General features: G+C 41.0%; 1 protein-coding gene and 1 non-coding gene across 2 annotated transcripts; one reads left to right on the forward strand and one right to left on the reverse strand.

Annotated features, from left to right (window-relative positions):
- The first annotated feature begins 5,456 nt into the window (after positions 1-5,456).
- On the forward strand, positions 5,457-20,593 carry LOC122442921 (transmembrane and coiled-coil domain-containing protein 5B-like). Its single transcript, XM_043470579.1, is given in 12 exon segments — positions 5,457-5,491; positions 6,259-6,408; positions 6,724-6,841; positions 7,128-7,178; positions 7,762-7,830; positions 9,103-9,159; positions 9,649-9,708; positions 10,279-10,343; positions 15,906-16,043; positions 18,763-18,838; positions 19,103-19,146; positions 20,395-20,593. Coding segments are annotated over 12 exon segments (1,062 nt in total).
- Positions 13,515-13,586, reverse strand: TRNAC-ACA. The gene has a single exon. It is a non-coding gene; the product is annotated as a tRNA-Cys (tRNA).
- Positions 20,594-20,878: the final 285 nt, after the last annotated feature.

Raw genomic sequence — 20,878 nt, forward strand, 5'->3', positions numbered from 1 at the left:
AATGCTCCCATAGAAATCAAGGTACAAAAAAAGATCATTTTTTTTTTCATCAAGTCAAATCTGTTCCTCAGCCTGCCTTTTAAAGATCAATGGGATGCCTGATATCAATGTTTTGTATCGCTTCTTCCCCTTGCCACCCACCCTTCCTTGTATTATAACCAGGATCTTCAGTTTTGTTCTTTCAGGAAAGTGGGAGAGAAGAGTTAGCCATTCATCATGGTCCCTACTGACCCTACTGACATTCTCCCCATCCAACTGCTGTGAGGACTGAGGGGCAGCCATCCACTGAACCCCATCCCTTGATGGCAGACCTATGCAGGGACATTCACTGTTGCTATGTCGGAGACCACATCACACAGCTTCCAGCCTCCATGGGCATTCCCAAGCCCTCTACCATCCTGATGTCATAAACTCTGATTACAAATTGTGCAAATTCACTGTTACCTTGTGAAGAGCTCTAATAATGTTATAGGAAATTTTATTTTATTCTATTAGTTTTGATTGACAAGTTAGTCTTAATGTTATGAAAAGTTATACAAAATGCAAAATAAGTGAATCTCTTTTAAATCTCAAAAGATTTCGTTTTTCACATATCTGCTTGTTAAAGAGTAATGCAAGATCTTTAAACTGTATTAAGGCTACATTTCTGATCTTCTTCCATTATACAATCCAATGACTGAAAACGAATTCTCCTTAATCAGAAAACAAAGTTAATTCCTGACACTGCAACAATTTGTCTTGCTATATGGTGATATTTGTAGGGAGCTAAAATAGCATGACAGCACAAATCCTTCTGACTTGTGGAATTTCTAAGAAGATGGTTAAAACTGCATTCTGCAGTCATGCAAATTAGTATACTCCTCCTCTATAGCCTCAGGTACTGGAACAAAACAGGAGCAGTTCTCAGTATAACTAAGCTGTTGAGATAAACAGTCCAGACTCAAAACAGTAAATAGAAACCATCAATTCTTTGTGTCCCTAAGCCGATGAAGCTTAGAGTTCTCTGGTGTCTCTTTACAAGAGGACAGCTAGGTGTAAGGAGTGCCATAGGGAATCTAAAGAGTTAATTGTTTTTAGATTCATTTAAAAAAAAACTGATGTGTTAAATAGGTCTTTATCTTCTTGATACATATATCATTCTTTCTATTTGCCAGGGTCACATGAACAGAACTACATCAAGAAGGCATGTATTTGGGTTTGTATTCACAGCAAGTGGTTCACATTCATGGATTACACACTGTGCCAGGAAATAGAACATATGGGCCACACTCCTAAAAATTTATATATACAGGGGCCCAGGACTTCAAACTATGTTTTATTCCATAGAAAGACCCAAATACACTTTACTAATTAGTCATACATATGCACTTGCTAAATGCTGAGAGTTACTTGTTTGTTAGCTGCTCAGTCATGTCTGACAAGAATACTAAGTGGAGTGGGTTGCCATTTCCTTCTCCACAGGGGATCTTCCTGACCCAGGGATCAAACCCATGTCTCCAGCATTGCAGGCAGATTCTTTCCCATCTGAGCCACTAGGGAAGCTCAAATGCTAATAGAGTTACTTGAGAAACCCAGAAAAAAAGAGATTTAACTCTATAGTTCTACTTTTCCTTTGAAAAGGAAAAAAATTTTCACTTACAACAGCATTTACCTAGGAGCTAAATGTTGTATTACCACAACTGGATTTAACTAGGTGAGCCTGTTGAAAGACCATGATTTGGCCAATAGATTTTTGACAAAGGTGCAAAAACAATTCATTGGAAGAATGTTAGTGTTTTCAACAAACAGTGCTGGAGGAATTGGACATTCATAGATAAGGAAATGAACCTCAATATAAAACCTCATACCAAAAATTAACTGAAAATGGATCATAGACTTAAATATAGAATGGAAAACTAAAATTAGAAGAAAACATAGTAAAATAGCTTATGGACTTAGGGCTTGGATCAAACAAATGCATGATCCATAAAAGAAAAAATATCCATAAACTGACATTAAAATTTTAAAATTTTGCTCTGTGAAAACTGTTAATAGGATGAAAGAAAAGCTATAGACTGGAAGAAAATGTTTGCAAATCACATACTTGACAAGGGATTTGTACTTAAAATATAAAAATAATTACCCAAACTCACCAAGAAAAAATAATCCAAGAAGAAAATAGGCAAAGAACATGAAGAGACATCTAACCAAGGGGAATATATAAATGGTATTTAAGCAATGTTCACCATCATTAATCATTAGGTAAATAAATGCAGGTCAAGACGGTGATGAGCTATTACTGCAAATCGATTAGAATAGCTAAAATAAAAATAATTGCAACCCAATACAGGAGACAACCCATGTGCCCTGCAGTTGAACTGTGGAGTCTGAACCACTAAACCACCAAGGAAGTCCTTGTGTGGTGTCTTTAAAAGGAGGGTGCAGTTAATGGAGAGAATATGTTCTTCATCACTGATTCTCAATCAGAGGTGCCTGCTGCTCTAAAGAGTTTAACAGAGGCTTTTGAACTGCATCCCCAGTGATTACAGATTGGCCTTCTGGGGGGTGTGGCCCTTTGTTGAGAATTCTGCTATGGGGTGCTGTACTGCCGATGAGAGTATATGAATGGGAGTGTACAGGTAAGCATCTCCCAGGAGGGTGGAAAGGACAGGGAGGATATATCTACTGTTCTAGATAAAGGGAGTGGAATGAATTGTTCATTCACTCATTCTTTCACTCATTCATTCTAAAAACATTCAGCATATGCCATGTGCAAAGGTAATGTAAAAAAAAGGAAACATATTTTGTGTTGGCTAATGATGAGAATTAAGTACTTACGCATGCCACACATAAGGTTAGGAGTTTTACATATGTTAGTTCATTTAATCTCCCAGGTGACACTAGCAGTAAAAAATCTGCCTTCCAATGCAGGAGATGCAAGACACGTAGATTTGATCCCTGGGTTGGGAAGATCCTCTGGAGTAGAAAGTGGCAACCACCCCAGTAGTCTGGCCTGGAAAATTCCATGGACAGAGGAGCGTGGTGGGTTACAGTCCATAGGGCCACAGAGTTGCAGAGAACTAAGCAACTGAGGACACATAACTTTGTGAAGCAGGAATAACGCACATCTTATGGATCAGGAAACCTGACCTCAGAGAGATTAAGTAATGTCCTGGGTACCACATCTTCACAGTGCCAGGATAGAATGAAAGCCAATGAAATTTGGTTTTGATTTGCATGCTTTCTGTATCTAACCCACTCTCTGTTTTCAGGGTCATCCTCTTCTTGAACAACTCCAGGGGGCACCATTCCTATTGAATTCTGCAAATGGTACCCCTGGAGCACAAATCAGGAGGGAAATCAAAATGGCTTTGATTAAAATGCGCTATTTCAAGAAGTTTATAGGTTAACTCTGGAGTGAGGACCATTGTGAGCACATTCCTAAAAACAACATAAAATAACAAAAGAGGATAGAGGTTGAAGGGATTCATTCTGCCAGGATTTGAGGGTGTGGTATCTGAGAGAGTGTAGAAGAAGCAGCATTTGAGCTGAGCTGGGAAGGATGGATAAGCTCATGACAGATAATTGTGTGGGAGAGAGATTTTCCTGGAGAGAGAGTGGTATGTTCTGTAAGGCCTTTCCAAGGACTTAAGATTAGTATAATTTAGCTGGAAAAGGTTAGACTTACATCGTGGAGAAGATGGATAAGTAAGAGGGATAGAAATGAAAGATACGAAGTCTAAGCATACACCTTTATAGATATCTCGCCAATTCTGTGTCTCGCCTCATTTCCTCCATCAATACAGAGAAGAATCTAGAACTGGTTAGTAGAGTGACACTGATAATGTAAAATCCCATCTACTATTCCAGTAATTTAAGATCTCAAAAAAATGAGGATAGAATTCTTTATAAGTGAGCAGTTGAGTAGGGTCTCTGCACCTAACCCTCCTCTTGCCTCCTTCCAGCTCGACCTCCACATACTCAACTACCTTTGAAACATCAGGCTTTCCTTCCCAATGAGTTGGCAGCGCCTCCTTGGGAAAAATAAAGAAATTTGTTTTGCTGCTCCAAAAATCCAACTTGGTTAAGAATGAGGATTTTCTTGGCTCATAGATAAGACATCTCTCATATTCTTCCTACCCTGCTCAGATGTTCCTACCTCTCGTCTCTTGACTGCATTGACTAGAGGTGCTTGGTTTGGATTTGGGTGCAGTAATTTGCTCACATACCACACAGAGGTTGTGAAGGAAATGAGCATGATATCAACTACTGCTGGGTCAATGGATTTGGGGAAATGAAGAAATGTGTCCCATAGAGATGAGTGCTGTTTCAGAGCAGTTTAAACTGTGTCCAGAAATTAGTTCCATAGGAAGAAAATTAAACTGTCCTAAAGTTCTGAACTCTGCTTTCACTCTGCCTACAGAGATGACAAGGAGTTACTTTCACCCCACCCACCCCTATCTACTATGACATGCTGCCCCACCCGGCTAGAGATGACAGGTCCAGCTGTATGTGGAGAATGCCATCATCAAGGAGATACCTTTTCTGAAACTTGTGACATTCAGTTGGAAATCTCAGTGGGAGCGGAAGGAATCTCTGTTGGGAAGAGAAGGGTGAGCTCAAGGGCATCATCACAAGCTGGGCTTCCTAATGTGTAAAGAGAGTAGAAAGAAAAGGGAAATGCAGGGAGGGCTATGAAAGGAGAAGAAGGTACAAGAAGGAATTAAAAGGGGAATTAAAACTAAAACAAAAAAAGCTTCAAAGAAAGAGAGAAGGAAGAGAAGATGGAATGTGAAAGGAGATTTGGTGTTCTCCTTTTGTTAGATTGGGTTCAGTCCTGAATTTTAATTTTGATGCAGTGGAGCAGATACCATCCCTGAGAACATGACATTTTCAAAATAACCCCTTTCGGTCATTATATCCTGTTGCTCAGGCTACTTTATCTGTTCCCATTTCAGGATCAACCCAGCCATAATATCTAGAGTTTGTAAAAAAGTAGGATGGCTATAGACCAACAGAAATCAGCCAACCAATTCTTTTATATCCTCCACTTTTTCTATTATTCTTTTTTCCTAAGTCTCCCTGAAGGTCAGGGTTAGAAATAAACTCTTGGTGTGTTTGCCAATAGACACAAACTTGAGTTCTCCTAGCACTTTACCCACCAATGTGCAGGCAAGAAAGGGGCAAGGTAGCCAAAGTGTAAAAACACTTTTGTGAAAACAAAAAGATTTCTGTACTCCAGTGGGATTCATTTATGAGATTCATTGAAGAGATATGATCTGGCTTACTGAAATCTAGCAAAATATTGCAACTGATCCTGAAATACGAAAAGGGTCTCTGGGGCATAGGTTTAGTCTTGGTTCTGTCTTGTCTAGTCAAACCTTTTCTCTGCTCCTTCCTGGGCTAATGATTGTGTTGAACACTAGAAGCTTTGTCTTCATAACACATGTTTATATTAACAACATAGGAGACCTACAATGGAAGAAGCTGGACAGGACCCATTGGATGATGTGTAAGTAACAAGAATGAGAAACTAGTATGGGAAGCATCTACTGCAACCCAGTAAGGAAGAAAACCGTGACTGTGCAGGACAGTATTCTCAAGCCGGGAAGCCTTCCTGGGGAGGAAATGCATTGGTTTCAGTTCTTTGGACTTCATCAGACTAGAAGTGGGGTTTGTAGAGATAGCCAATGTCTCCAAAAGCAAATCAGTCTTACTTGGGGGAAAAGACCCCCATCCCTGCCCCTTACCCAGTCCATGTTCCTACATGACTAGTACAGAAGGTTTTCAATATAATAAACTCCTTAGTAGACTATAACAAAGGGAGACTGCAAGCATGCCTCTTCCTTGAATTCTTTGTGACTAGTACAGAAGGTTTTCAATATAATAAACTCCTTAGTAGACTATAACAAAGGGAGACTGCAAGCATGCCTCTTCCTTGAATTCTTTATGGGTGTGGCGTGGAGTCCACATACTCTGTATAAAGTTTTTGAAAACAAGGAAGCTAGAATATAATTATTCAAATGAAAAAAAAATATTTCTTTTGCTTCATAAAAGATTTGTGTTGTAATGGGTTCCATTTATAATATTTAAAATTAAGATGTGATTTGACTCCAAGGATTTGCTTTATGCAAAACATTATAGAAATCAATTTATTGTGGACAATGATAATGTAAGGCTGGTGAGGCATAGTGACAACAAAAGACAGGGCAATAAATGAGATGACAGCTGCTATGTTTTCCTGTCCTGAGTTTGGTAATGAAGATGATTTTCCTGCAGGCAGGAGGTGATGGAAATACCGAAACTAGAAGTCACAAAGCAGAACCTGGACTCTCTGAACTCAGACCTTGAAAAGGACTTGCAGAGAATGGATGAGGCAAATCAGGTTCTTCTCAAAAAAATTCAAGAGAAAGAAGAAACTATTCAAAGGTCAGGCTTTGTAGTTGGATGGGAAAGGTCTCCTCATCTGAATGCCCCTTGGGATCAAGAGGTGGGTGGGAGGAAACTTTACTTCTTTGTCCACGAATTGAGGCAAGTTGTTTAAATTCTGAACCATAAACAGCGGTGTCCTCAAAAGGTTTTATGTACAGATTTTTCATTACATTTCCACTTTAAGTCATTTTATTGCCACTGCATTGGGTGGTCACTTTGGCTCCCTGAGACCTTGGCAGTAGCTTCCCAAGCTGGGACCCTGGCAGCTTCCTTTGGATTGAGCCACCCACCCCGGGGTGACTTATGTTTCAGTCTGGAAAGAGATATCATGCTGTCGGTCAGACAGGCCAGAGAGAGGGAGGAGCTGAACCACCTCATATCTGAGAAGGAGGAAGCCCTAAGGAACCTGGAATTAGAGACGGCAAAGCTGGTAAGGAGGTGTCTAGAAAAGGACAGTGTGATGCATTTTGCTGGCAGTCCACCACTCTCTCTTTCCCAGGGGACCATCATTGCTGGTCACTGCTGTGTCTGTGGAAATCACAGCTGTCTAACAGTGTTTTGGGCATGATGTGCTCGGCATGGGGGCGAGACCTGGGCTCTGTTCCCAGATCCTCTGTGTGGGGCCCTTGTCCCTGGATGGGATTTCAGTGACCCAGTGAGGAAGAGGGTTTGAGAGCAGAGTGCGGTTTGTATCCTTTACCTCTTTCTTTCCCCAGGAAAAAAATAAGGAAATTCTAAGCAGGAGCGTGGTGGAGGTGCAGAAGGAGGTAAGGTGGGCCCTGCATTTTTTTGGGGGGGGGCGGGGGTGGTCCCAGGATAATAAGCTCACTCTTGAAAGGAGGCTCATTTCTTAATAGTCCCAATAGGGTCCATCATTTTCCCAAACTCCCCAATCAGAAAGACAGAAGGAAGAGGAACTGGCAAAATGTGTGTGCTCCCTCCCAATCCTCCTTCCAAATCTCTTAGAACAAACTGGCTAATTGATACCATCCTTTGTCCTCTGGGAATTACAGCTCTGGGATGGGAAGTTTAAAGGAATGTGAGAGGAGAGAGTCGTCCCTCCCTCCCACAACTGCGATGCACCAGTTTCTCTTCCTTCTCTCCCCACCTGCCTTGCCTCCTTTGTGCCGTACTTTTCATGGGCTCTGGGAACAAAAAGGTCTGTTCAGCTGGCGTGGAGTCAGGCAGATTCCAGAGGAAGGAAGAGACACTTTTCTATTAAGCTTCCATCTGGGATCTGAATTAATTAACCACTGTTCTCCTACATTGAGACCTTCAAGTCTGACTCTATCCCACGTTTTCATGTCCGGATGCCTTACTCAGTTTACAATTTGGGGGATGGTATTTCAGATTTCAAAGAAATTTAAGAATGTTGGCCTGGATAAAGAAGCCCTAAAGCAGATGTTGGCAGAATTGAAGGTGAGTAGAAAAGCAAATATACCGATTTTCTGGGAGATGTGGTGTCTTTCTAATTTTGGGGAGGAATAGCTTCCAAGAACCCACCAGGCTAAGTCTGTCTGTATGCTCACAGAGGTAAGCCAGTGTCCTTTATTCCCTCTGCTTTACCCCCTGACCTGGGCGGCACTCATAAATTATTTTGCAGCATTCATAACTCTAGTTTTAGTCACACTGGTGGCAGCGATGTCTACAATGCCCCAAAGTGAAGGGAATTGCTCCAGAGACCTCTTCATCCATCAGCCAAAAACACATACGTTCTGAATGCCCTCTAAAAATTTATTATCTAAATGACACACAAATACAGATAGTCAAGGAAGAAGAGAATACTAACTTCCACAATTGCAGGAGGATAGGTCAACAATTGTAATTGATTTTCTAACCCATTGTTTATAACTTAGGGAGTTTTTTTTTTTTTTAATTTAATTGAATGTTTTACTAGGTGGCAAACCCAATGAGGGCATGAATTTTTGTCTGTGTGCTTCACACCTATTTCCCCAGTGCCTAGAATAATGCCTGGCACGTGGTAGTAGTTAGGTAAATATTTGTTGAATGAAAAGATGAATTGGATGCCCAGTAGAGGGCAGAAATCTTATTAAGATGCTCTCTGCAGCTTTATGTGGCAAATATGACCATTTGGCTGAGCCCAGCATGCCAGAGCACTCCTGTTCTGTTTTTCTCTGAAAAAGAGGCAGAAGGTTTCTCTTTTGCTCCGTGATTCAGGCTGCATGTGAGTGCACCCAGTGGAGTATAAGATGGAGGAACAGGTTGGCACTTTGATCAGTAGGACTGGAGGAAGAAGGGTGATTAGGTCCAAAGACTGGGCAGTCAGAAAACCAAGGCTTCAACACTGACTCTGCCACTGTGTGATTTTAAATAAGTCATGCACTTAACCACTCCTTGCTTTTGTCTCCTCCTCACCTGTAAATGGGCCAATAATATTGCCCACTCCAGATTGTCATGGTCTGTCCTCACTATATGATAGCCATTATTATCATGCCCTGGGCTTCTCTGGTGGTTCAGCGGTAAAGAGTCTGCCTGCAATGCAGGGCACAGCTTGCAATGCAGGAGATGTGGGTTCGATCCCTCGATCAGGAAGATCCCCTGGAGAAGGACACAACTTAGAGACTAAACCACCACCACCGTTGTCATGCTCGTTGCCTGTCTGGGGGAAGAGGAATGTTACCCATTTGCTTTCACAAAAGAACGCTCTCAACCATCTGCTGTCTTTAACAGGTGAAACTACAGAAGTCAACAGAATCCTGCGCCAGTCAAGAGGAGGAATTGGTCAAGGTAGAGGTGGAGTCTCCTCCCCTGAGGGTCTGTTCAGGATACAAATGAGAGAGAACCCCAGAGGTTTTAGAAAGAGAACAGTTGGAGGCACAGGAAGGGGAGGAGCAAGAATATCTGGCAAGTGAATTTCTGACTCACCTGCAGGTAAAGGAAAAGAAAGCTTATATTAAAAGTACTGGTCTTGTCATTCCTTAAATACCCCTCTACCTTAAATACTCAGAGACTGTTGTTGAAGCCCATATCTAAGTGCCCTGAAACATCTCCTGATGTCTCATGTAAAAGGCATATGAGAACCTGGGAAAACAACTTTCTTTGCTCAAAATTAGACCCTGCCCATGAATGATGAGATCGCCGGCTTTATGATGTAGTTGCTTTCCCTGGTAAGAAGTTGCTAGGTAACCAGCCAAGTAGCCAATGCACCAGTTGGGAGCAGCCGAGGCTTCATTGTGATTTAATCCATGAAATTTGTTGATTCTCTTTTCTTTCTAGATAGAGAGTGACTACCAATCTGTGTATCAGCTTTGTGAGGATCAGGCCCACTACATAAAGGTACACGGCCTCTGGGGACAAGTCATAGTAGAGGCAGAATTGTTCCAGTGCCATGGATCCTTTGGCTTCTCATTTAGGCTAAAATCTGCCACTGGGGGAAATATCCTTTATACAACAGAAGCAAAAACAACAACAAGAACCAGATGTATGTTAAGGATTTATTTATACTGGCACATATAGCATTTTTAAGCAATCAACATACAGTATTTTTCTCAATTAGTTTGTCCAATAACCCTTTGAGGATCATGTTGTTATGATCAAGAGGACACAGGTTCAAAGAAGTTCGGTAATGTGCTCTAAAAACATAGATAATAAGTGTGAGAGCTGGGATTTTCCTACAAGCAGGATCCAAAGAAAGAATTCTTTTCCCTTTTTATCCATATGCATCCATCCAGTCACTAATATCCTAATTTTTATTAGAACGTATTCATACTTGTGTGTGTACATCCTTGCGTGCACCATTTGGAAAATTAAGAGTTAGTCTTAAGAGAATCTTTTATCAATGGCATTGAAATGATATATACAGAAATTCTTGATTACGATCAATATTTTTTTTATTTCCATGGGAAGAAATACCAAGAAATTCTGAGACAGATGGAAAAGGAAAAGGAGATGCTGCTTCTCGAAAAAGAAGTGTAAGTTTGGGAAAATGACCCCGTTGGTGGGATGAAGCTATAATCCCCGGTGGTCCTTGAAGGGCAGAGTACTTCTCAGACCAGTTTGTATCACTATAAATAGCCCCCATCAAGTTATCCCTGTCAACTTCTGCCCCGTGTTCTGTGCTGAAAAATCATCACCATTCAGGCTTCTCTCTTGCCTTTCTCAGCAGTTGGTGTTTAAAAGGTCTCTTTTTTACGTTCTTTTCATGCATCCTCAGTTGAGTATTGTTCTTGAAAAAACTGATTGTGCTGACCCCTTTCCCAGGACATGGTGAACCCCCACTGGGGGCCCCAGTGATAGCCATTTACATACGTTCTGTATTTGTAGACTTGCATGGTTTAGGACTTGACACACTTTCCCTTGTTTGCTTATACTCTTCAACCGTGTTATGTATTATGTCGTATTATGCAATATACAGAGAGTGCACAAATCTCAAGTGGTGTGTTAACAGGACTCAGATCAAGATATAGAACATTCTGAGTTCTAAGGCTCAACGACTCCCTGTGTTCTCTTCTCAGTCATCGTTTCTTGCAAAGGTAACCATGATTCTAACTTCTATCATTTCTTCTTGGTTTTGTCTGATCTTGAACCTCATGTGAACTCAGGATGTTCTCGCTTGTCGCTGGCTTTCACTGACATTTACCCACATTGCTGCGTGGCCCTGTGGCTCATCCTTTTCCTAGCTGTATATAGTATTCTATTGTAGGAATGTGGCACAATTTATCTATTTTACCATTGATGAACATTTTGGTTATTTCCAGTTTGGGGTTATTCAATTAAAGTTGTTATAGACATTTTTGTGCATGTATTTTGGTTAACATATATACTCATTTCTGTCAGTTATATACCAAGGAGTAAAAGTCCTAAGTCATCGAGTATACATATCTGTGGCTTTACCAGACAAAGTCAAATGATTTTCCAAAGTGGATTACCAGAATCTCCTCCAATGAGAATCTATACTAGTTCCAGTTATTTCTGTTCCTCATTTTTACTTCATATTTACAGTCTTTTTAATTTTAGCCACTCTGGCAAGAGTATAGTGATATCTAATTTTTATTTTAATAATGCATTTCACTATTGATTATTAATATGTATACCTTAAAATGCTTACTTGAAATTTTGTTATCTGCTTTTATAATAAGTCTTTTACTTTTATTTGGGAGATTATCCATCCTTTTCTTATTGGTTTATAAGATTTCCTTATATTTTTTTCATGAGGTCCATTGTCAGATATGGATGGACACACACACACTCACACACATACATATATATATTACAGTCATTTCTATGGCTTTTCTGTTTTACTCTCTTAATGGAATCTTTTGATAAACAATCTCTTAATTTTAAGGAAATCCAATCCATGAAACTTTTTTCTTTTCTTTTTTTGCTCAGTGCTTTTTCTCGGTAATAAAACTATTCTCTAATGCCTTCCCAAAGAATTTTCTGTTTGTTTTTCCTTTTACATTCAAATGAATGTAAACATTCATATGAAATTTGTTTTTTGTTTTTGTTGTTTTTTTTTTGTGGTGTGAGGTAGAGATCAAGATACATTTTTTTTCCATGTGTGGATAGCCAGTTGGCCCAGCATCATTTATTTAAAAGAGCATGCATTTTCAGTAGTGTCTTGTTTTATAAGTAAGGTGACATATTAATATATGTGTGAGTCTGTTTCTGGATATTTTATTCTGTACCATTAGTTTGTGCCTCTATCCTGTGCCAATACTACACAAGGATAGAGGCATAGACGACAAGCATAGACTACCAGAATTCTTAAAGAGATGGGAATACCAGACCACCTTACCTGCCTCCTGACAAATCTGTGTGCAGGTCAAGAAGCAACAATTAGAAGTGGACATGGAACAATATACTGGTTCCAAATTGGAAAAGGAGTACTTTAAAGTTGTATATTGTTACCCTGCTTATTTAACTTGTATGCAGAGTACATCATGTGAAATGCCAGGCTGGATGAAGCACAAGCTGGAATCAAGATTGCCAGGAGAAATATCATTAACTTCAGATATGCAGATGACACCACCCTTATGGCAGAAAGCAAAGAATAACTAAAAAGCCTATTGATGAAAATGTAGAGGAGAGTGAAAAATCTGGTTTAAAACTCAACATTCGGAAAACAAAGATCATGGCATCCAGTTTCATCACTTCATGGCAAATAGATGGGGAAACAATGGAAACAGTGACAGACTTTATTTTCTTGGGCTCTAAAATCACTGCAGATGGTGACTATAGCCATGAAATTCAAAGATGCTTGCTCCTTGAAAGAAAAATTATGACCAACCTAGACAGCATATTATAAAGCAGAAACTTTACTTTGCTGACAAAGGTCCGTATAATAAAAGCTATGGTTTTTCAGTAGTCATGTATGGATGTGAGAGTTGGATCATAAAAATTGGACCAAAAATTGATGCTTTTGAACTGTGGTGTTGGAGAAGACTCTTGAGAGTCCCTTGGACTGCAAGGAGATCCAATCAGTCAATCCTAAAGGAGATCAGTCCTGAATATTCATTGGAAAGACTGATACTGAAGCTGAGACTCCAATACTCTGGCCACCTGATGCGAAGAACTAACTCATTTGAAAAGACCTGATGCTGGGAAAGATTGAAGGCAGGAGGAGAAGGGGACGACAGAGGATGAGATGGTTGGATAGCATCACTGACTCGATGGATGAGAGTTTGAGCAAGCTCCGGGAGTTGGTGATGGAGAGGGAAGCCTGGTGTGCTGCAGTCCATGGGATCGCAAAGAATCGGATATGACTGAGCAACTGAACTGACTGACTGACAGGGATTACAATTACAATTTAGTTTTATAATTAATTTGACTTAGCAGATCTTAAATTCTGCAACTTTTTGCTGTTCTTCAAGACTATTCAAGACTATCTTAGCTATTCTTGGCTCTTCGAATTTCCATATAAATTTTAAAATTGGTTTCTAAATTTCTACCAAAAAAATATTGCTGAAATTTTGGTTGTAATTATATGGAATCTATAAATAAATTGAAAGTGAAAGTGAAGTCGCTCAGTCGTGTCCGACTCTTTGCGACTCCATGGACTGTAGCCTACCAGGATCCTCAGTCCATGGGATTTTCCAGGCAAGAATACTGGAGTGGGTTGCCATTTCCTTCTCCAGGGGATCTTCCCAACCCAGGGATCGAACCTGGGTCTCCCGCATTGTAGGCAGACGCTTTACCGTCTGAGCTACCAGGGAAGCCCCATAGATAAATTTGGAGATTAACAATATCTAAACAACATTGAGTTTTCCAAGTCATGAACATTTTTATCCCTACATGTTATTTAGATCTTATTTAATTTTTCATAAACATGTTTTGTAGTTTTCTGTAGTGTTTTGTGCATCTTTCATCAGATTTATTCCTAGATTTGATATTTGATATTTTTGATGCCATTGTAAATAAGATAATTGTTAGTTTGATTTTCTAATTCATTACTAACAGTATATAGAAATACAATTCATTTATAGATTGAACAATGTTCGGGTTAGGGGCACAAGTCCTCTTCGCAGTTGAAAATTCATGTACCGCTATCCCTCAAAAGCAAAGGAATTGATAAATGACTCACCCAAGGACAGATTGCTGGGAGAAATATCAACAACCTCAGATATGCAGATGATACCAGTCTAATGGCAGAAAGTGAAGAGGAACTAAAGAGCCTCTTGACAAGGGTGAAAGAAGAGAGTGAAAACGCTGGCTTAAAACTCAACATTCAAAAAACGAAGATCATGGCATCCAGTCCCATCACCTCATAGTGGCGGGCAAATAGATAGGAGAAAAGTATAAACAGGTTCTGTTTTCTTGGGCTCCCAAATCACGGCAGATGGTGACTTCAGCCATGAAATTAAAAGATACTTGCTCCTGAGAAGAAAAGCTATGACAAACCTAGATAGCAAATTAAAAAGCAGAGACATCAATTTGCCAACAAAAGTTTGTATAGTCAAAGCTATGGTTTTTCCAGTAGTCGTGTATATGTATGTGAGAGCTGGACCATAAAGGTCTGATTACCAAAGAATTGATGCTTTCAATCTGTATGGTGCTGGAGAGGACACTTGAGTGTTCATTGGACTGCAAGAAGATCAAACCAAATAATCCTAGAGAAAATCAATCCTTAATATTCACTGAAAGAACTGATGCTGAAGCTGAAGCTCTATTACTTCACAACAGCCACCTGTTGTGAAAAGCCAACTCATTGGAAGAGACCCCCTTATGCCGGGAAAGCTCGTGGGCAGGACTAGAAGAAGGTGGCAGAGGGTGAACTGGTTGGATGGCATCATCGATTCAGTGGACATGAATTTGAGCAAACTTCAGGAGATATTGAAGGAAAGGGAAGACTGGCACACAGCAGTTCATGGGGCTGCAAAGAGTCGGACATGAGTGAGAGACGGAACAGCATCCATGAAGGGCAGGAAGCTGAAACAGTTCAGATAGATTCAGGACTGAAACCCTTCCTTGGATTTTCCCTCTCATAGACTTAAACTCCAGTCTCTGTCTCCATGCATGTTGTTGTTTAGTTGTTAAGTCATGCCCGACTCTTTGCGACCCCATGGACTACAGCATGCCAGGCTCCTCTGTCCTCCACTAAATCCCAGAGTTTGCTCAAATTCATGTCCGCTGAGTCAGTGATGCTCTCTTATCATCTCATCCTCTATCACCCCTTCTCCATTTGCCTTTAATCTTTCCCAGCATCAGGGTCTGAGTGTAACAGGTCTCAAATTCCAAATTCTACTTCCCAGAACAGCATGACTACTCCAATCTTTGCTCAGCTCTTGAGGCTTCTTCTGCTTTCTGGGCTTTCTTGGAATCTTGAGCTGCTTATATAGAGTTTAAGAGCCAGCTATCACCTTAAGGGAAGTTCATGCAGATATTTGAACTCATTTCTCTATGGTTCCTTCTTTCCTTGGATTTTCCCCCTTAGGAAATTAAACTCCAATCTCTGTCTCCTCAGCCAATTGATGCTGCCACTTGCTGCTTGGACTCTATTCACTGTACCACGAATTGACAAGTGCCCTTGGGGGAAGGCCTTGGATGAATGAGGGGGTTATCGCAGTATGCTTTACTTTGCTCAGGATATGTATCCCCTCATCTTCTGACTGCATTCTTTAATTCATTCAAATGGCTGTTTTATGTACTTTGTCCAGTTTTTATAGTTGATTGTAGAGATGGCCTAGCCTGATACAAACTATCCCATCAAGGCCAGATCCTGAAATCTGGGCTGCTTCTCCCCTTTCTTCTATATTTTATGATTACAAAAAGATTCCCATGAAAAGCCTAAAAGTTTTTACTGGAACTGACCCTCTGGCAGGAAACAGTTCTAAACTCTGAGCAACAAAATAAAACAAATGAATGAACAATCAGAAGGCCCTGGAGAGTGAATAACACCAAGCAAATTCTGGAGGGGGTGTTGACAATTGGAAGAAGGGAAAGGCAAGAGGCGATTTTCTCATTCGATCATTTTTGGTCTGAGGGCCATCACCAGATGGTCAATACCGAAACCAGACTGATTATATTCTTTGCAGCTGAAGATGGAGAAGCTCTATACAGTCAGCAAAAACAAGACTGGGAGCTGACTGTGGCTCAGATCATTAACTCCTTATTGCCAAATTCAGACTTAAATTGAAGAAAGTAGAGAAAACCACAAACGGCAACCCACTCCAGTGTTCTTGCCTGGAGAATCCCAGGGATGGGGGAGCCTGGTGGGCTGCCGTCTATGGGATCACACAGAGTCAGACATGACTGAAGTGACTTAGCAGCAGCAGCAGCAGCAGAGAAAACTACTAGACCATTCAGGTATGACCTAAATCAAATTCTTTACAATTATACAGTGGAAGTGACAAATAGATTCAAGGGACAGACAGAGTGCCTGAAGAACTATGGATGGAGGTTCGTGATATTGTACAGGAGGCAGGGATCAAGATCATCCCCAAGAAAAACAAATGAAAAAAGGCAAAATGGTTGTCTGAGGAGGCCTTACAATTAGCTGAGAAAAGAAAAGAAGCTAAAGGCGAAGGAGAAAAGGAAAGATATAACCATTTGAATGCAGAGTTCCAAAGAATAGCAAGGAGAGATAAGTAAGCCTTCCTCAGTGATCAGTGCAAAGAAACAGGAAAACAATAGAATGGGAATGACTAGAGATCTCTTCAAGAAAATTAGAGATACCAAGGGAACATTTCATGCAAAGATGGGCACAATAAAGGACAGAAATGGTATGGACCTAACAGAAGCAGAAGATATTAAGAAGAGGTGGAAAGAATACACAGAAACCATACAAAAAAGATCTTCATTATCCAGATAATCATGATGGTGTGATCACTCACCTAGAGTCAGACATCCTGGAATGTGAAGTCATGGGCCTTAGGAAGCATCACTATGAACAAAGTTAGTGGAGGTGATGGAATTCCAGTTGAGGTATTTCAAATCTTAAAAGATGATGCTGTGAAAGTGCTGCACTCAATATGTCAGCAAATTTGGAAAACTCAGCAGTGGCCACAGGACTAGAAGGTCAGTTTTCATTCCAATCTCAAAGAAAGGCAATGCCAAAGAATGCTCAAACTACAGCACAATTGCATTCATCTCACAGGCTAGTAAAGTAATGCTCAAAATTCCCCAAGCCAGGCTTCAACAGTATGTGAACCATGAATTTTCAGATGTTCAAACTGGATTTAGAAAAGGCAGAGGAACCAGAGATAATATTGCCAACATCCACTAGATCATCAAAAAAGCAAGAGAGTTCCAGAAAAACATCTACTTTTGCTTTATTGACTATGCCAAAGCCTTTGACTGTGTGGATCACAACAAACTGTGGAAAATTCTTAAATAGATGGGAATACCAGACCACCTGACCTGCCTTCTGAGAAATCTGTATACAGGTCAAGAAGCAATAGTTAGAACTGGACATAGAGAAGTAATAGTTAGAACAACAGACTGGTTCCAAATCAGGAAAGGAGTATGTCAAGGCTGTATACTGTCACCCTACTTACTTAACTTATATGCAGAGTACAAATGCCAGGCTGGATGAAGCACAAGCGGGAATCAAGATTGCTGGGAGAAATATCAGTAATTAACCTCAGATATGCAGATGACACCACCCTTATGGCAAAGAGCGAAGAAGAAATTAAAGAGCCTCCTGATGAAAGTGAAAGGGGAGAGTGAAAAAGTTGACTTTTCAGAAACATTCAGAAAACTAAGATCATGGCATCTGGTCCCATTACTTCATGGCAAATAGATGGGGAAACAATGGAAACAGTGACAGACTAATTTTGGAGGGGGGCTCCAAAATCACTGCAGATGGTGACTGCAGCCATGAAATTAAAAGACACTTGCTCCTTGGAAGAAAAGTTATGACCAACCTAGACAACATATTAAAAAGCAGAGACATTACTTTACCAACAAAGGTCTGTCTAGTCAAAGCTATGGTTTTTCCAATAGTCATGTATGGATGTGAGAGTTGAACTATAAAGAAAACTGAGTGCCAAAGAATTGATGCTTTGGAACTGTGGTGTTGGAGAAGACTCTTGAGAGTCCCTTGGACTGCAAGGAGATCCAATCAGTCAATCCTAAAGGAAATCAGTGCTGGGTGTTCAATGGAAGGACTGATGCTGAAACTGAGACTCCAATACTTTGGCCACCTGATGCAAAGAACTGACTCATTAGAAAAGACCCTGATGCTGGGAAAGATTGAAGGCAGGAGGAGAAGGGGATGACAGAGGATGAGATGATTGGATGGCATCACCAACATGATAGACATGAATTTGAGTAGGCTCCAGGAGTTGGTGATGGAGAGGGAAGCCTGGTGTGCTGCCGTCCATGGGGTCACCAAGAGTCGGACACGACTGAGCAGCTGAACTGAACTGAACTGAGTCTGAGGGCAAGCTAAACTTGACGTGAAGGTCAATTTAAAAGTCTTGAGGGAACCATACAGTCTTTCTGGGATAGAAAATAGAGGACAGAGCCCAGTGTAGTCAAACTGCTGGATTAAAAAACAGAGAGCTAGAGATGGAGAGTCTCAAGTTTTACCTAAACTCTGACCAAATCACAAGCTGACCTCCAAAACCATGTACTCCCAAGGCATTCTATGGCCAGCTGAGGATATCAGTCTAGAACTGAAGTTTGAACTGCCAGCAGGAGACAGACTTTTTGCAGTGTGAATCCAGTATCAGGGTTGTGTCATGGTTACTCTTCATTGGTTGTCTTTTCTCTTGATTTTTTCCTGTTTCTTTGCATATTGACCAATTACGCATTTTGAATATTGAGCTTTGTGAATGGTATCAAGAATCTAGGAAATAAATCACATATGTTGCATGACTTAGAAAGGCATCTTTCATAGGTCCCACAGATTATGTTACTTAATTCTTGGATCTGCTGTTTGTTACCCAGATGCAAAGCCCAGAACAACTCTTCCCAAGTAGTAAAACGGGGGTCAACTCTGGTGGAGACCATCCAAAGCAATATGGTAAGTTTTCCTTGTCCCAAATTGGAGTTTTCCTCTGTTGTTTCCTACCCTGGCTTCCCCCTTCCTGCCCCCTGGCCCCCTTCCCTTCTTTGAAATAACCTTAGAGGTAGGAAATTAACAAGGCCCAGTACCTTGCTTCACACCACAGCAGCTAGGAAGTGGCAGAGCCAGTGACTCTTGGGTCAAGCTCTTAGCCACCCTCCTACACTGCCTCTCTATGAGCACATGGACAGGCACACCTGTGGCTTTTATTGCTTCCCACAGGAGAAGACCATCATTAAGAAACAGAAGAGAATCTTTTGGTACCGGTAAGTGGTAGAATCTTGTGTTTTCCTAGTCTAGGTCACGTTCACTCTGCAGCAGTAAGTGACTTGATAAGAGCGTGTAGAATAAGGATAAACACGTCCACCAACCAGAACATATCAGGCTGCCCCAGATTTCTGCCATCTCTCCCTTTCTTCTTTTCTGAAAACCAGAGTTATGTAGGACTTGGTGGCTGGAGAAAATGGCTGTTTTGGAGACGTTTAAGGTGAAGCTTGCATTTTAATTTCAATTTCCACTCTTAAGACTCGTAGTAGGGCTCCTTTCTATTTTTCAGATCCTGAACCTGATAATCTGCTCTCCTCTTTACTGGAAAGAGAGTTCAAGGTGCATTAATTTTCTTAGTTCTTTTACTGCAGGCTGTAAAATTTTAGAAAAAAGAATCACTTGAACTCTGTGCCCTTTCTTTTTAAATTTTTGAAACAAGGAGACTAAGATGCTCCATGTGGCACTTTAATGAAAAGCTTCAATTTGTGACATTTTAATGTAGTTAAAGATGGAAAGCCTTGGGCCAGTTTTCAGGGTGGAATTTTCTTGGGTGCACACAAGAAAACACATGCACACAACCTATTATTGTTTCAGTTTCTTTTTCTTCCTTCCTTTCTTTTTTGGCCACACCATGTGACCTGTAGGATCTTAATTCCCTGACCCAGGATTGAAACAGCACACTCAGCAGTGAAAGCCCACATGGAGCTCTAACCACTGGACTACCAGGGAATTCCCGAGTTGGTTTCCTTTGGCACTTGATGTTTAGCAAAAAAAAAAAAAAAAAATGCAACCCAATCATTTTCTGTCGATGTTAATGTCAGAGATGGCCCAGACACATTCCACATTCTAAAAGTTCTTACTACAGTAGAGTGAGGAGGATCACTGATGATGAGACTCTCAGGAGTGCAGGTCTGGATCTCTTCTGACAACCCCCACAAAGGCCTGCATATAAAGTACCTGGAAGGTACTTCAGCATCCTTCTGCATCTCCAGCTCTTCTGTGTGGACATTCATTCTGTTGGAGGGCTTAAAAGTCAGGAGGGCTGTATTCCAGTCCTTACCACCACATCAGTCTTTTTCTATTATCACCTACCCCCTGCCCTCACCCTTTATGTCTGCATGCCCCACTTCCCCATCAGGATGGCCCAAAGAAAGTGATTTACAGTCATTTATGAAGGTGAGGTTCACCTCCTGCTGCTGCTTCCTGGGCTGTCTTCCCCCGTGCTAACAATGAATGTCTCTCTGCAGGCATTTCAGGTATTTTATCTTCATGGTCATCATCTTCTTTAGGCTGCTGGGTTACGTGCTTTTCTACCTGCAGTACATAAACCCAGACCTCCTTGTGGATGCCCTGCCTGTGGTCATGAGCAGAGACACCTTGAAGAGGCTGAGGGATGTCTTACTTCCCTTCCTCACTCTAGAGGTGGAAGAAGTTCTACCACATTAGTCTGGACTGACCTGGGGGCTTCACACTGCACCCAAGTGGAGAGGAGGGCATGGCTGTGGCCCCCAAGTGGGGAATGGGCCAGGAAAGAAGTAGGAGCTCTGACTCAGAGCTTCTGCTTTGACATCTGACCTCTTCATTTCATTCTCTTCCCACGCTTTTTCTCCAGAGTGTCTCTCTTTCAAATAAAACATATGTTTGATCAGAGTTCACTGTGTGGGTCTGAGAATTTGGTCCATGGGTCCTTTAGGGAAGATAACCATACATTATCTTCCATAAAGTTCTCTT

This window comes from Cervus canadensis, chromosome 6 (genome assembly GCF_019320065.1).
Source record: "Cervus canadensis isolate Bull #8, Minnesota chromosome 6, ASM1932006v1, whole genome shotgun sequence".
Lineage (NCBI taxonomy): Eukaryota > Metazoa > Chordata > Mammalia > Artiodactyla > Cervidae > Cervus > Cervus canadensis.